Genomic DNA, 15606 nt, shown 5'->3' with positions numbered 1-15606 from the left:
TCCTCCTCACACATTTCTGTGTAGGGCACACTGCCGTTGTACCCTACTGGCTCACCTGCCAGTAAGGAGCCCCCACCGGGAGGATGTAGCCCCCCAGTGCCCCCCCGCTCCGAGTCCTGCCACAGCCTGTAGAAATACAGCAACAAAGATCAAACTCCTCACCCGGCTACCCTCCCCTTGAACACTACACTGGACAGTTATTCATATACGGTATACGCTCGCCCCCGGCCGGATGCACCACTGTGGATGTGGTGGTACTTTACCCCCTGCACCACCCGAGCGCCCCTAATGTTTGTCACTTTGACAGGAATGTGAGGAGAAGACACCATCCACACCAGCCCTCCCCACCTCTAAGGAGAAGTGACCTCACATGGCTCCAGAGGAAGAGGTGAGTCTGTCTGTCTGTCTGTCTGTTTGTATCTGTGTATATCGTTGCTGTCTGGCAGAAACCTTGTATCTCTTTGTCTGTTTGTAAATTAATTCCCCATTTTGTTGTACAAGAGTGTTAACAAAAAAAGTAGCAGAAATAGCCGTACTACAAGCTCACAATGCGTCACATGGTGAGCTTGTAGACGGATTATTATTTTGAAATTGATGAGGATTTAGTGTGTCTGTGGGTTTGATAAATATAGAACCAATGAAAAGTGTAAACAAGAGCTTGTGACTAAATTATACATCTAATCCATTGGAACGCAGGTTCTTTTTGCCATCTCCTGAAAGGTAACGGTTTTGTCCGTACAAGGTTTCCATCAGACATCGCCCATATTTGATATTTGTCACTTTGACAGGAACGTGTGAGGCTGCCCCCACCACCAGCCCCAACCAGCTCCCTTTACCACTGGAGCAGGTACATGTACAAGAACAACATGATGAGAGAGTATAGTTATTATCACCTCATCAATGTAGCCTGTTGTCATTAGACAGCATAGATGACATTAGAAACAGTACAACACCATACATCCACATAACATGTGCCCTCTCCTCTCCTCTCCTCTCCTCTCCTCTCCTCTCCTCTCCTCTCCTCTCCTCTCCTCTCCTCTCCTCTCCTCTCCTCTCCTCTCGATATCGATATCAGCAACTATGTAGCTCCCGATGTTTTGGCCATGTCAATAGGCGAACATTATACAAATGTTCAAACATTATGGAAAGGTTTCACAATCTGTCGTGTTGTGAGCTTCTAGATGAGCTGTTGAGCACCACTGATATAGCAACATACTGTTAGGATGTATTTGGCCAGGGACCCCCATCTCAAAATGTTTTGTTCCAGGGACCCCCCTGGAACAAAACAAACATTTAAGTTACAAATATTCGCTTTAAAAATATAAATACATTTTCAAGATTTTTCAAAAATAGCAGATCTACAAGCTCATAGAGTGCCGCACTAGGAGCTTGTAGATCTGCTATTCTTGAATAGCCAAAGAAATGTAAAAATGACACAGATATGTTCCCGGATTGAATGGGTTAAAGCTGGAGTCCAAAACCTTGTGTGTGTTTGAAACATTACTATACTGTACGTTGTTATACCACTCATGAAACATTACTATACTGTACGTTGTTATACCACTCATGAAACATTACTATACTGTACGTTGTTATACCACTCATGAAACATTACTATACTGTACGTTGTTATACCACTCATGAAACATTACTATACTGTACGTTGTTATACCACTCATGCTGGGAACACGTCTGGGTCATTTGTTGCTATATATATTTATTTATCATCCTCTGTAGCAGATATATACAAACAAACTAAAAGAAACATTTGAGAACTTAAACCTTTGGCTATCACTGAAAATTACTTTTAATTTGCCCTTATGTTCATTAAAAATACATTGAAAATCTAAATTATAATCAAAGGAAATGAAAACAAATCATTGTGAATTCCATAAATGTCTCTCTATTTCTTTTTTTTAAAATTGATTTTGCATTTATTTTATAATGAACATTAGGGCAAATGAAAGTAATTTTCAGTAAAAGCCAAAGATGTTTTACATTTCATGTTTCCATCTGCTGCAGAGGCTGAGAAATATATATATTTTTAGTGAAAGTTGACAATTATGTAAAGTTTTTCAGAAAGTCTTATGATTTATAAAGTGTCATTAGAATGGGCTTCTGGTCTAAATTGTTTAACACAATATAACTGGTTCATGTGCAGTGTGGTCTCCCTACTCTTCCACTGACACGTTTAGATCCTATAGTCTGGTAGGACACCTACTGGTTGACAAGAGGTACTGCATGTTATACTGAGAGTCTCAGTCACAGCTCAACAGTAGACATTTTGGCACTAATGCAGGGGATGTGGGTTTGAATCTCTAGCAGAACACATCTTACAGATTGCAGCTTTAAGCTCTATTTTATACTTCATCATAAGATGGTGTCTTCTTGTCAAATGTTGGAACATTTTTGCCTATAATGACATGCCCAAAATGGGCACGCCAGGGTTAAAGTGCTCTCTCTCTGTCTCTCTGTCTCTCTGTCTCTCTGTGTCTCTGTGTCTCTGTCTCTCTGTACCTGTCTGTCTCTATGTAACCTCGCATTCCACCTCGGAGGAAAGCCTGGTATTCGTTATTAAATGGCCCGTGTGATCCGGTCTAGGCAACGCCTAAAAAAAAAGAAAAGAAATAGCTTCCGGCTTCTGCTTTTTGCTGCTTCCGGTTTTGCGGAGCCGCTTTGTTTTGGTTCCCCAATTTAAATGCGATTACAAAGGTAGACTAGTCTACATAGTCTCCGGAAATTACACTCACATTTATATTTATTTTGTATTTTGTCCTAAAATGACAATATCCTTGATCGTGGCCGGAGTTATTTGGGGGTGAGGCATATAGGGTTGCTTCCGCTCCCGACCGGATCACACACCCGAAAAAGGTATTGATCCCAGGCTAGTCTCTATGTCTCTCTCTCTGCAGGTATCTTCAGGAGGTAGGCTACACAGACACTATCCTAGACGTTAATGTCTCTCTCTCACTCTGTCCCTGTCTGTCTCTATGTCTCTCTCTCTCTGCAGGTATCTTCAGGAGGTAGGCTACACAGACACTATCCTAGACGTTAATGTCTCTCTCTCACTCTGTCCCTGTCTGTCTCTATGTCTCTCTCTCTCTGCAGGTATCTTCAGGAGATAGGCTACACAGACACTATCCTAGACGTTAATGTCTCTCTCTCTCACTCTGTCCCTGTCTGTCTCTATGTCTCTCTCTCTGCAGGTATCTTCAGGAGGTAGGCTACACAGACACTATCCTAGACGTTTGTTGTCAGAGAGTTCGTTCTCTGTTGGGTTTGTCGTCCTCTCAGCACAACGGCGCCCTGCTCATCAACGGAAACGACGCCAAGAGGAAAGAGCAGGAGCTGAAGAGGTACACACACACACACCTCACACACACACGCACTGCGCCCCCTACAGATCTGGTCAATGGAATTTTTCTATTAACCAGATTTTTCCATCCGGTGAAATATTTTCTTTTCTGTCCAAAAAGTGTATTTTTGGGTTAGGGTTAACCCAGCAAACACAAAAACGCTAATAAACAGCTGTGCACATGGTAATGGTCAATGGCTGTGTGCAAATTCAGATCAATTGCTCCAGCCACTGAGGAGAACCGGCAGAACAGATTTTTTCACACCACTACAGAGCTTTGATTAATTATAGGAGGATATCCTGGCCGTGATTACTGTAATATCTGTGAATATGTATTTATACACTGTGTGTGTGTGTGTGTGTGTGTGTGTGTCTGTGTGTCTGTGTGTGTCTGTGTGTGTGACTCTGTGTCTGTGTGTGTAGGAGTCCTGACGTGTTGGAGACGTTTAACTTCCTAGAGAACGCAGACGACAGCGATGAAGACGAGGATGATGAGGGAGACATTATCGATGACATCACAGATAAACACAGACCAAAAAAACACAAAACAAAGGTACACACACACACACACACACACACACACACACACACACACACACACACACACACACACACACACACACACACACACACACACACCCACACACTATGAATAGTCATGTGATGGGAAATGATTCGTATTGTTTATTAATTTTGCAGCCGGTGTGTAAAGACCTTAAGTATAAAAAAAGCATTAGGTATAATGTGTATATAATATCGTTGTTCTCCATTTGAATCCTGAAATGTAACAGTTTTGGACATATGAGGTTGCCATCCTACAGAGACGATACGAAATGTGTAATACTGTGTGTGTGTGTGTGTGTGTGTGTGTGTGTGTGTGTGTGTGTGTGTGTGTGTGTGTGTGTGTGTGTGTGTGTGTGTGTGTGTGTGCGCGTGTGTGTAGATGTGTAATGAGGGTCTGGCTACGGAGCAAGGTGATGATGAGGAGGAGGAGGAGGAAGTGATGAAGGAGTTTGATTTTCTGGAGGGGGAGGGGGAGGGGGCTGGAGAGGCCCGCAGCTCTGGAGACGGAACGGAATGGGGTGAGACACACTACACTACACTACACACACACACACACACACACACACACACACACACACACACACACACACACACACACACACACACACACACACACACACACACACAAAACTGTATACTATAACAGTACACAGGGGTAGGGAATCGGAAAGTTCCCGGTTTAATCCCCGGCTTCAAAGGGGTTTGTGTCAAAGTGTCCTTGAGCAATACACTGGACCCAGGGCTGAAAATGAACGTTTTCTTGGTAAAACACTGGTGATCCCAACTCAATGTTGTAGCACCCACCAAAATGTAAGAAACACCTACAATATTATGTACAACATTTCTGTATGTACGTGATTTCCTTTATTGATAAAAATGACAGTATACCAGTACGGTTTACAAGTGACATATTAACCCATTCAATCCGGGAAAGCATCTGTGTCATTTTAGATTTGACACAGACAGCCTATAACCATTATTTTACACTTTGGCTATTAAAAAATAGCAGATATACAAGCTCATAGCGCGGCCCTCTGTGCCGCACTAAGATCTGCTTTTTAAATTTTTTTAAAACATTTTTGCAAATCTTTGAATATATATTTTTTTAAACAAAATGTTTAACTAAAATCTTTGCTTCTGGGGGTTCCTGGTACTAAACCTTTTCATGTCAAGGACCCCAAACATTATATGTATTAAGGCCACCCTTGACATGAAAAAGTTAGAGTAAACTATCACAGTGACATCTCTGCTCTGTCAGGTCAATGAGAAAACTCCCTCTCTCTCTCCCTCCCTCTCTCTCTCTCTCTCTCAGTGGAGCCGTTGTCCTTCCCAACAGGAAGTGGGAAGTCTTTCATGTTGGGGGCGGGGCCAGACGATGTCCTAGAGAGTGTCCTTGGATTGGGTGAACTCGCTGACCTCACCGTTACCAACGACGAAACGGACTACAGCTACGACGTAAGACACGCACGCACACACACACACACACACACGCACACGCACACACACACACACGCGCTCACACTGTTCACTTACACACACAACGTGTGACATCCTGCTCCTCTACAGCTGTTGTCCAATAAGGAGTCTTCGTTCCGTAAGACGTGGAGTCCTCAGTTCGTCCTGCGGAGTCACTTTGACGGAGTCCGGTGTCTGGCCTTCCATCCTGTAGAACCCTGCTTGATCACCGTCTCTGAAGACCACACGGTTAAGCTGTGGAACCTCACCAAAACGCTACCTACTAAAAAGTACGTAGGTACTAATGCTGTTACTACCACTATTTATTACTACTACTACTACGACATCTATTCAGACAGTAGACTATACAATAGACACTACATTCATTCACATAGGGGCGTCTGGGTGGGGCAGGGATAGAGTTTCTGCCCTCCTCTGTGGAAACTGGGATTCGATTCCTCTGCAGTTGCTTCCGCTTCCAGCGAACAGAATTGAAGCCAGCAGGGGAGGGTGATCTCTGTCACTGCACCTGTCCTGCGGGGAACAGAGCAGGGAGGGATGGCGTGTTCCTCCACATGCGTTACACAGTCCTAGTGAGACTGGAGACTGGAGACTTCTAATGTGTTACCAGGGGACACGTGTGGTTGTCTGTGCCTTCCCCAACACCAACACTAGGGGTCAGCAGTGACAGGGACTTCACTATACTGTACACATGATCAGGGTTGGCATAACGACTAAATTGGGGAGAAAATGTAAACATTTAATTGTGGTCTGATGACTATAAGGATGATGACATTTATGCTAATGATGATATTCATGAAGGTGTCTGTGCTTTTATAGAAGTGCCTCATTCGATGTGGAACCCATCTATACGTTCAGAGCTCACAGGTATGCATCAACATCATAGTTTTTATTTGGCCACACACACACACACACACACACACACACACACACACACACACACACACACACACACACACACACACACACACACACACACACACACACACACACACACACACACAGAGTGACAATACACATGTAAAATCCTCCTAATGTGATAAGTGAGGGCTGAATTGTAACCTTTGTGTTTTGCTAGCGGAGCGGTGTTGTCGTTAGCGGTTAGCTCCAGTGGAGCTCAGTGTTTCACTGGAGGAGTGGACTCTACCATCTGCTGCTGGAACGTACCAAGTTCTACTGTTGACCCATACCAGAACTACGGTACACAGACACACACACACACACACACACACACACACACACACACACACACACACACACACACACACACACACACACACACACCACATGCATGCATCTTAGTGGATCCAAGTACTCCCATTTCAGCAGAAGATTGAACCCATTGGTTAATAATAAATCATATAAATGGGTGTGTTGTGGACTATTATTCTGGGGACGTATATATTGGATCAAGCCTTTCCCAACATTCCAGACTACAAAATAAGTAATACAAAAGTAAAGATATAAAAGTATGCTGCCTGCCTGATATCAGTCAGAATAGAGAGACAGAAATACATGTTGGTATCGGATTGATATCGGTATCGACCGACTAGTAAAAAAACAAATAGTATCGGATCGGTATCGAAAATCAAGGCTGCAGTTTCGGTATTGGAAGTGAAAAAGCTGAATCGGGACAGCCCTACACACAACACACATACACACACACACACACACACACACACGACACACACTCTCACTCTCTCTCTGTCTCTCTCCAATTTACAATTTAGGCATTTAGCAGATGCTCTTATCCAGAGCGACTTAAAATAAGCAAGATAAACACATACATCAAATGCAGAGAGACAGTCATTGTAGTGCCTCAGTAAACTAGGATCACAGGTAAGCCAGGAACCTAGCATCAGTCTGAACATTATACTATCAAACTAATAATCTATACATTGAAACTATTGGATACCGGGTAAACAATTAAGCTAGCATCTCTCTCAGTACAAACAGTGAAATGTTAAAGGTACTGTACTAACACAACAATACAATGTAACAACTTTGAAATATATGACAAAACATATGGCAAATGTAACCATTAAGTTATCAACGCCTCCCCTTTCTCTGTGGTCCAATCAGACCCCACGGTGCTGGCGGGCTCTTGGGCGGGCCACACAGACGCTGTGTGGGGATTGGCTTACAGCGGCGTTAAGAACCGCCTCCTGTCGTGTTCTGCGGACGGAACGGTCAAGCTGTGGAACCCGGAGGAGAAGGACCCATGTATCAACACCTTCTCTGCTAACACAGGTTGGATCTTTGATTGATTGATTGATTGAATATCTGATTGATTCTTTTTTTAAATGACAGAAAAAACTAAGCATTGTGGTCCAATAAACATTCAGCAGTCAAACAACTGCAACAAACAACACAAAATATCAAATATATATCAAATGTATATCAAAATATACAGTTAGAAACAATTCATGATCACATATTTAATATGTTGGTCATCACTAAGAACTGAAATACAGAATTTCATACTTCAAAATAAAAAATAAAAGGTTTTGTTGATATGGTTGAACATTTTTAAAAGTGTAAATATACTGTATGTTTATGTGCATTGCATTTATATGTATAGGGTTTATGTGACCCCATATGTGTTGAATCTGATATAATCGCATCATATGCTGTATTTTTTATGACAAAGAAGTTCGTGAACAGCCAAAAAAAGTAAAAAGAAACAGTTCATGATAAATCTGCACAACATCTGTTGAACATCTGTAAAACGTGACACTTAACACTAGAGCAGTGGTTCTCAAACCTTTTCATGTCAAGGACCCCCGAATTAATATTTTAACACTTTAAGTGTTGAAACTGTTCCTCGTTTTGCTGCGGACCCTCTGGTCCCAGAACCAATGTCCTTAACCATTGATTACCAATGTTTGGAACCTATATTGTGTCATAAAGTGCAGTTTTCCAATCAATTTGAAAAATGTAGATTTGATAGTCGATCTACAAGATCACAAAGCTTCAGGCTTGTAGATCTATTTTTCAAATTATTTGAATATATATTAAATGGCTCTGTGTGTGTGTGTGTGTGTGTGTGTGCGTTTGTGTGTGTGCGTTTGTAGAACACGGCATCCCGACATCAGTAGATTTCATCGGCTGTGACCCCGCCCACATGGTGACGTCATTCAGCAGTGGAGATATCGTGACCTTTGACCTGGAGACCTCTCAGCCAACCCTGGTCCTCCACGGACAAGGAGACACAAGTACGAACACACACACACACACACACACACACACACACACACACACACACACACACACACACACACACACACACACACATACTTTAGTGTTACTAAACTTTGAGGACACATCCTGAATCTTTTCCTAATTGTAAGTCTAACTTTAAAAATCATTTTGAACTATTGGGGGCGTTGTCCACATAGAACGCCTTTTGAGCTGGCAGCGCCAGTCTGCCATGTATTTCTATATTAAAGACGGTCTTCCATGTATTTCTATGGTGAAGACAGTCTGCCATGTATTTCTATGGTAAAGACAGTCTGCCATGTATTTCTATGGTAAAGACTCTGCCATGTATTTCTATTTTAAAGACGGTCTTCCATGTATTTGTATGGTGAAGACAGTCTGCCATGCATTTCTATGGTTAAGACAGTGTTCCATGTATTTCTATGGTAAAGATATTGTGTCAGGTATAAACCATGTTGTGTGTGTCATGTTGTGTCAGGTATAAACCATGTTGTGTGTGTCATGTTGTATCGGGTATAAACCATGTTGTGTGTGTCATGTTGTATCGGGTATAAACCATGTTGTGTGTGTCATGTTGTGTCAGGTATAAACCATGTTGTGTTTGTCATTTTGTGTCAGGTATAAACCATGTTGTGTTTGTCATGTTGTGTCAGGTATAAACCATGTTGTGTGTGTCATGTTGTGTCAGGTATCAACCACATCAACAGGGTGGTGAGTCACCCTACACTACCCATAACCATCACAGCTCACGAGGACAGACACATCAAGTTCTTTGATAACAAATCAGGTGAGACTTTGACTGCATTAATCTCATACTATCTCGTTTCCACACAGCTGTGTGTGACAAAGGGTCAATTGACCCTTTTGTCAGCCTTCTGATTGGCCCCTGACCGACCAAAAAGCAGGCTCCATCCTCCTTGTTCTGCCCTCGTTCGGCCTCCTTCTGGTTGTTTATGCTGAGTTTGCTTAAAGGGCAAGACCACTTTGGTAGAGGTTTGGGTTGTGTAGTTAGCTTGCCATGATGTAACTCCAAAGCTGGACAAGAAATCTAAAATAATTGCTCCATTGGTTAGAAATGGATAATTCAAAATATGCTCCTCATTGACTTACATTGTACGGTAAAACAGCCCTCAAAGTCACTCTTTTAGCAAGTAAACGAACACAAACAAAGATGATTCAGTCAATATAGAACATCCCCAAACCCAGTACTGGTTGTGTTTTTTAATATAAATGTTAACTTCCTGTTGATTTTGCTATTTGTATTAAGAAGAAAACCCGGACTGGATCTGCAGATCCGGATCTTCAAATAGTAAAATCAGCAGGAAGTTAACACTTTTATTAAAAAAACTAACAGTACTGGGTTTGGTGATGTTCTATATTGTCTGAATCAGCTTTGTTTGTGTTCGCACCCGAGATGTTCCTCTTTACGGAGGCCACGTTTAAAAAAAAAAGAAAAACACGTGGTAATGGATGGAAAGAGAATATTTCTGTCCAACCAAGCAACAGCAGCTAATAATGGCTGTGAGAGAGGGGCGAGAACACGGGCCGGTCTTGACAAAGGTTCAATTGGCGTAACAGAAAGACAGAAAGGAACAGAAAGAAATGTGAAATTTTACGAAAATGAATATGGTTAATAAGTGTGTGTGTGTGTGTGCACGCAGGGAAAGTGATCCATGCCATGGTGGCGCACTTGGACGCAGTGACCAGTCTGGCTGTGGACCCAAACGGCATCTATCTGATGTCAGGCAGTAAGTAATCTCTCAAGAACGTTTTTCCTTTTCATTTGGCGATGGGTTCCCAGATTGGGCAGTAAGTGACCAATCAGCACTGAGATCTATTCATTAATCTATTAATTCATTAATCCGGAAACGCATCTGTTACGATCCTTAGTCTAGGGAATGAAAGGACCGTGACATAAGGTTGAAAAGTGAATTGTTGTTTTATTGCATGACCTTCCTTTGGTTTCTTTTTAGGTTTGAAATGAATTTGTACATACAATGAATTTACAAATAGACAATTTTCAAGACAAGAATTTAACTTTAGACATACACAGAAAATGAGCCCCGGCGCAAAGCAATAACCAAATAAACCAAGCTAAACCTATCCTTACTTTTAAACCTCTTACTAACCTTATCTACACCAAATGAAAATTACAAGAGAACTCTACTCTAATCTAACTACTCTAAACTACATCAAAAGTTGGCTTTGTACATGAAACTGGCGCCGGTAGCTCTATAGGCAAAAATCACAAACAGAGTTGTATTATGGAGGAATCAAATCAAACTGCTTAACAAGTAATCTAACAATCGGTCAGCCGAAGGTTGCCCCGAAAGAATGTCTTCTTAGCAAGTTCAACATTTTCACAAACAGGATGTACAGAACGTGGTGTTACCAAACTTTTGGACACCACATTTAGACCAAACTTTCCCTGAGCACCATCTCCATGGACAGTGTGTAACACCATGGCCAGCATGTTACACACTGCTGCTGACAGCTCTTAGGTCAGGGTGCATACCAAACACTGTGCAATAATTATAATAAATAGAACCCTTCTTAAATACACAGATATGTAACAGCATCTGTGTCATTTTAGATTCTTTAGCTATAACCATTATTTTATACTTTGGGCTATTCAAAAATAGCAGATATACAAGATCATAACGCGGCACTCGGTGCCGCGCTATGATCTTGTAGATCTGCTTTTTTTTTTTTTTTTTTACAATTTAACATCTTTAACTCAAATCTTTGCTTCTGGGGGGGGGGTGGGGGGTCTCTGGAACAACATATTTTGAAATGAGGGTCTGCGACCAAATACATATAATGTTGGGGGTCCTTGACATGAAAAGTTTTGAGCACCACTGATATTATAACAACAAGGTTTTCAGAAAACTGTTTTGTAGATGCGTTCCCGGATTGAATGGATCCTTGAGGGGGTTCAGGGGGTCCCCAGCTAAATGATTGATACTTAAGGAACCAAATGGTTCCATTTGTACACTTTCAGAGTTATGGGGGCTTCCCCCCCCCCCTTTGTTTATAAATTATCTTTGTTAATAATAAGTTGGATTCAGGTTAAAGGTGCAATCTGTAACTTTTGTCCCTCCTGAGATCTCAGTGGTGACATTTGTACCACAGAGCTAATAAGAATAAACCTTCTTAAATCAGGGGAGATGTTGAATTTGTCCTTCCAGGCAGTACCACTTGTCAGCCAGTAGGTGTCCTACCAGACCACAGGATCTCAATAGAAGAGCAGAGAGCAGTAGTGTACTGTGTTTGAGTGTGCATTTACTTTACTAGAGTATTTCCAATTTTCAATACTTTTACTTCTACTCCACTACATATCAGAGGCAAATATTGTACTTTTTACTCCACTACAATTATTTGAAAACTTAAGTTACTTTGTAGATTTTGATTATCATTACAAAACATACATTAACCACTTCAGCCCTATGAATACATATGCTATTTGAAAATAGCTGATCTACAAGCTCACAACGCGTCGCTTTGTGGCGCGTTGTGAGCTTGTAGATCTGCTATTTTCAAAGCATTTTCATACATCTGGAAACTTCTGAAATGGGACATTTTGCAAAATGAGTACTTTTACTTTCAGCACTTATATATATTTTAATGCAAATACTTTTGTACTTTTACTCAAGTGCATTTTGAATACCGGATTATTTTTTAAAAAACTTGTAACAGAGTATTTTTCTACATTGCAGTATTGATACTTTTACTTAAGTACAAAATGTGAGTACTTTTTCCACCACTGTGTGGACGAATGGATGCTAAGTTCATTGTTTACCTGGTATGTTATAGTTTCAAATGGTCATTTCAATAGTACATTGTTTAGACATGGGGTTTTCAACTGATTTTGACCCAGGGACCACCATCCTGACTAAAAGCAACCTGGGGACCACCACTATTGTGTAGGGTGGGTCCATCATAGACCGACCCCACACAATAGTGGTGGGGGTTCATGCACCATTCCATGGGTTAAGATTCAGGTTTTTTTTCTTACTTGTTACTCACTAATCACACTATCACAGTCATGAGCTGGACACAAAAAAATGGTTTTCAAAGCATTTTTATTATCAGTAAAGATCAGGGATATCATTGGCAAGCACAACATTTTTGTTGGATATACTGACACATTTGAATGCATAAACTATTTACAAAAGTGTCTTCTCCCTGGACCAAGCAGGACAGCCCAAGTCCTCTCTCAAAATAAGTCTCTTTCAGTCAATCACACAATTGTGTGATGTGAGACAAATGTGCAACACTGAAGACACATTTCACAGCAGGCTTGACAAGTTTCTATTTTTTTTCTTTTTTCCAATTCTTGTTTTCTATCCACAAGTTTCCTAGGGCATTGTGGGCATCACTTCCTGTCAATTTGATCCAATCAAATTGACTGGAAGTGATGCTCACAACCCCTAGGAAACTTGTGGATATATATATTTTTTTATAAATGAGTACAAGGTACAACATGCTTCCTGACTTCTTGACAAAACCATACAAATGCAGCATTTTCATTCAAGGCTATTCCAATCACTGAAGCAAAAGGTGAAATAATTGAGCATCAATAACTTGTCATTCTCTGGCTCCAGCCTAGCCCTGTACTTACTCTTCAGATAAGTCAGTTTGGAAAACCCACTCTCACAGAGGTACAGTATGTTGTTACAAAAGGTAACAACAGACACTTCATTGCTTTTGCTGTAAGCTCTGGGAATTCTGCCTTACAACTCATCCAGAACTTTGCAAGGGGCTGTGTTTCATACGTGTGCCTCCTAACAGAGTCTGTGGACATGTCAATGAGCTGATCCTCTTCTGTGGGAGTTAAGCTTGAACCCTCTGCTGCTGCATCACTGAATGGGAGCAGGATCCACTTGCTGCCACTGGTCAGACTCGGCAAAGTACTTTTCAAATTGAGACACAAGCCTCCTCAAATGGCCACTGATAATGTTTTTAATGTCAGTACTGTCAGTATAATCCTCAAGTGATGGAAACATAGCCAGGTTTTGTGTCCGGGTAGCTCAGTCGGTAGAGCTCTCGCCTACAGACCACAAGGTCATGGGTTCGATCCCGGGCACCGCCAACTCAGCGTATGAGTAGCACGGCTTGGCAGCACGGCTCGGCTTGGAGCTGATGGTAGGTGTGGAGCTCAACCTCAGCAATCCATCTCCCAGGGGTCTAGCGCATTGTACCGGGGACAGACTTCCACGTGTTATCGGCTGTTACCGACAATAAGCCACTCCTGACCTACTTATATTACCACTCTCCACTCGCTGTATCCACCTTTTCATCTTTTTAATAAATCCGTACAGCTGTAAAACGTTTGAATCTTCCTTGCATGGAGCTGTTCAGCTTGTTGAGCTCAGCAAAAATATCTGTGAGATAAGTGTCAATAAGAGGTTGTATCTTCTTTGTTCTGTGTCGCCCCCCTCAGGCCACGACTGCTCGGTGCGCCTGTGGAACCTGGACAGCAAGACGTGCGTTCAGGAGATAACGGCGCACAGGAAGAAGAGCGAGGAGGCCATCTACGACGTGACCTTTCACCCCTCCAAAGCCTACATCGCCTCCGCGGGGGCCGACGCCCTCGCCAGGGTGTACGTGTAAAAGAGCGCTGGTTTCTCAACGTCCGGTCCGGGGGACCACCAGGGGGTCCTTAATGGACTCTTTAACACGGGGTCTGTAACTCTGGGAGCGTACAAAAGGAATGGGTTTCTATTAACACTGAGGATTTCTTACAGTGTAGATTGGAGGTCCCAGAGATTAAAAAAGTGTGGCGTGGGGGTCTAATGCAGTGGTTCTCAACCTGTGGCTCGGGACCCCCGGGGTGGGGGGTCGCCAGATGACGGTAAAGTGACAATGTTAGGACGTTTAAGACCTTTTTAACACCTCGAAAAGAAAAAGAAAAAGTCAAGAAAAAGACCATTACTGCATCAAAAGTAATCAACAAACTATACTATAGAAACTGGTCAAACATTGGGCCAAACTGTCAAATAATACAAGAAAGAGGAGGAGAAACAATTTGGAAATTCATAATACTGTGAGGCGTTGTGAGCTTGTAGATCTGCTATTTTCACTATTTATCTGTGGAACCGAGTCAAACTAAATGTAATGCCTCAACTCCTACAATTCCAAGTGCTTGTCAGGGTGGGGGCCCAGTTCAAATAAGATTTTTTTTGGGGGGGGGGGGGGTCACATCCTGATAAGGTTGAGAACCACTGGTCTAATGCATATCCAGCTGGGGGTCCTTGAAGTTTAAAAAAGTTGAGAATCACTGAACTAAACCATATTGGTATCCTAATCTATTCTGTAAACTTCATTTAACTCTGAGAGTGTGCAAATGGAACCAAATGGACCCGTCTTACGGGTCCATTTGGTTCCAGTTACAGACCCGGTTAGTTACAGACCCGCAAGGGTCCATTTGGACCGCTGGTGGACCCCCGGGCCGGAGGTTGAGACCCACTGGCGTAGAGGACAACACGAGGACCCTTCACAAAAACACTGCTGCTCCTGAAACGCTACAGCCTATGGGACGGGGAGGAGGACGCGGTTACCACGGCCACGGTTCCATCCCCCGGGTGGGTGGGTGGGTGGGTGGTTGGGTGGCCCTGCGTTTTAAAGTCCCGCCCCCTACTCGTCGTCAATGTAGCGGAAAATGAACTGTTTTGGCCAATCATTGTCATCCTTTTCAAGCATTATTTGCATATTTAACATATTAGTGTAAAATGAAGTGTTTTTTAAGAATCCTCTCTGCTATAGCCCCGCCCCCGCACATCTGCCTACACCTGTCTCACTCGCACTGCAGGACTGCGACCTGTCTCACACACTGCAGGACTGTGACCTGTCTCGCACACAATGCAAGACTGCAAACTTTCTCACTGCAGAATCACAAACTGTCTAACTGCAGGACTAACTGTCACATTGCAGGACTACAACCTGTCTCGCTCCAGGACTGACTGTCTCACTGCGGGACTAAAACCTGTCTC

The 15606-nt window shown here is 42.5% G+C and overlaps 1 protein-coding gene across 1 annotated transcript; it reads left to right on the top strand.

Moving 5' to 3' along the window:
* Positions 1–370: 370 nt before the first annotated feature.
* On the top strand, positions 371–15054 carry LOC308074637 (striatin-3-like; the record flags this gene model as incomplete). Its single annotated transcript, XM_080414144.1, has 14 exons — positions 371–388; positions 789–847; positions 3207–3356; positions 3779–3818; positions 4299–4437; positions 5232–5374; positions 5486–5664; positions 6215–6262; positions 6474–6595; positions 7478–7645; positions 8470–8610; positions 9303–9401; positions 10276–10362; positions 14058–15054. The coding sequence occupies 14 exons, from the start codon at positions 371–373 to the stop codon at positions 14225–14227; spliced, it is 1563 nt and encodes a 520-aa protein (XP_080270270.1). The 3' UTR covers positions 14228–15054.
* Positions 15055–15606: the final 552 nt, after the last annotated feature.

This window comes from Gymnoscopelus braueri (assembly GCF_963280865.1).
Source record: "Gymnoscopelus braueri genome assembly, chromosome: 19".
In the NCBI taxonomy this organism is placed as follows: Eukaryota; Metazoa; Chordata; class Actinopteri; order Myctophiformes; family Myctophidae; genus Gymnoscopelus; species Gymnoscopelus braueri.
The sequence above is the reverse complement of the archived record's forward strand: the minus strand, read 5'-3'. Positions and strand labels throughout refer to the sequence as shown.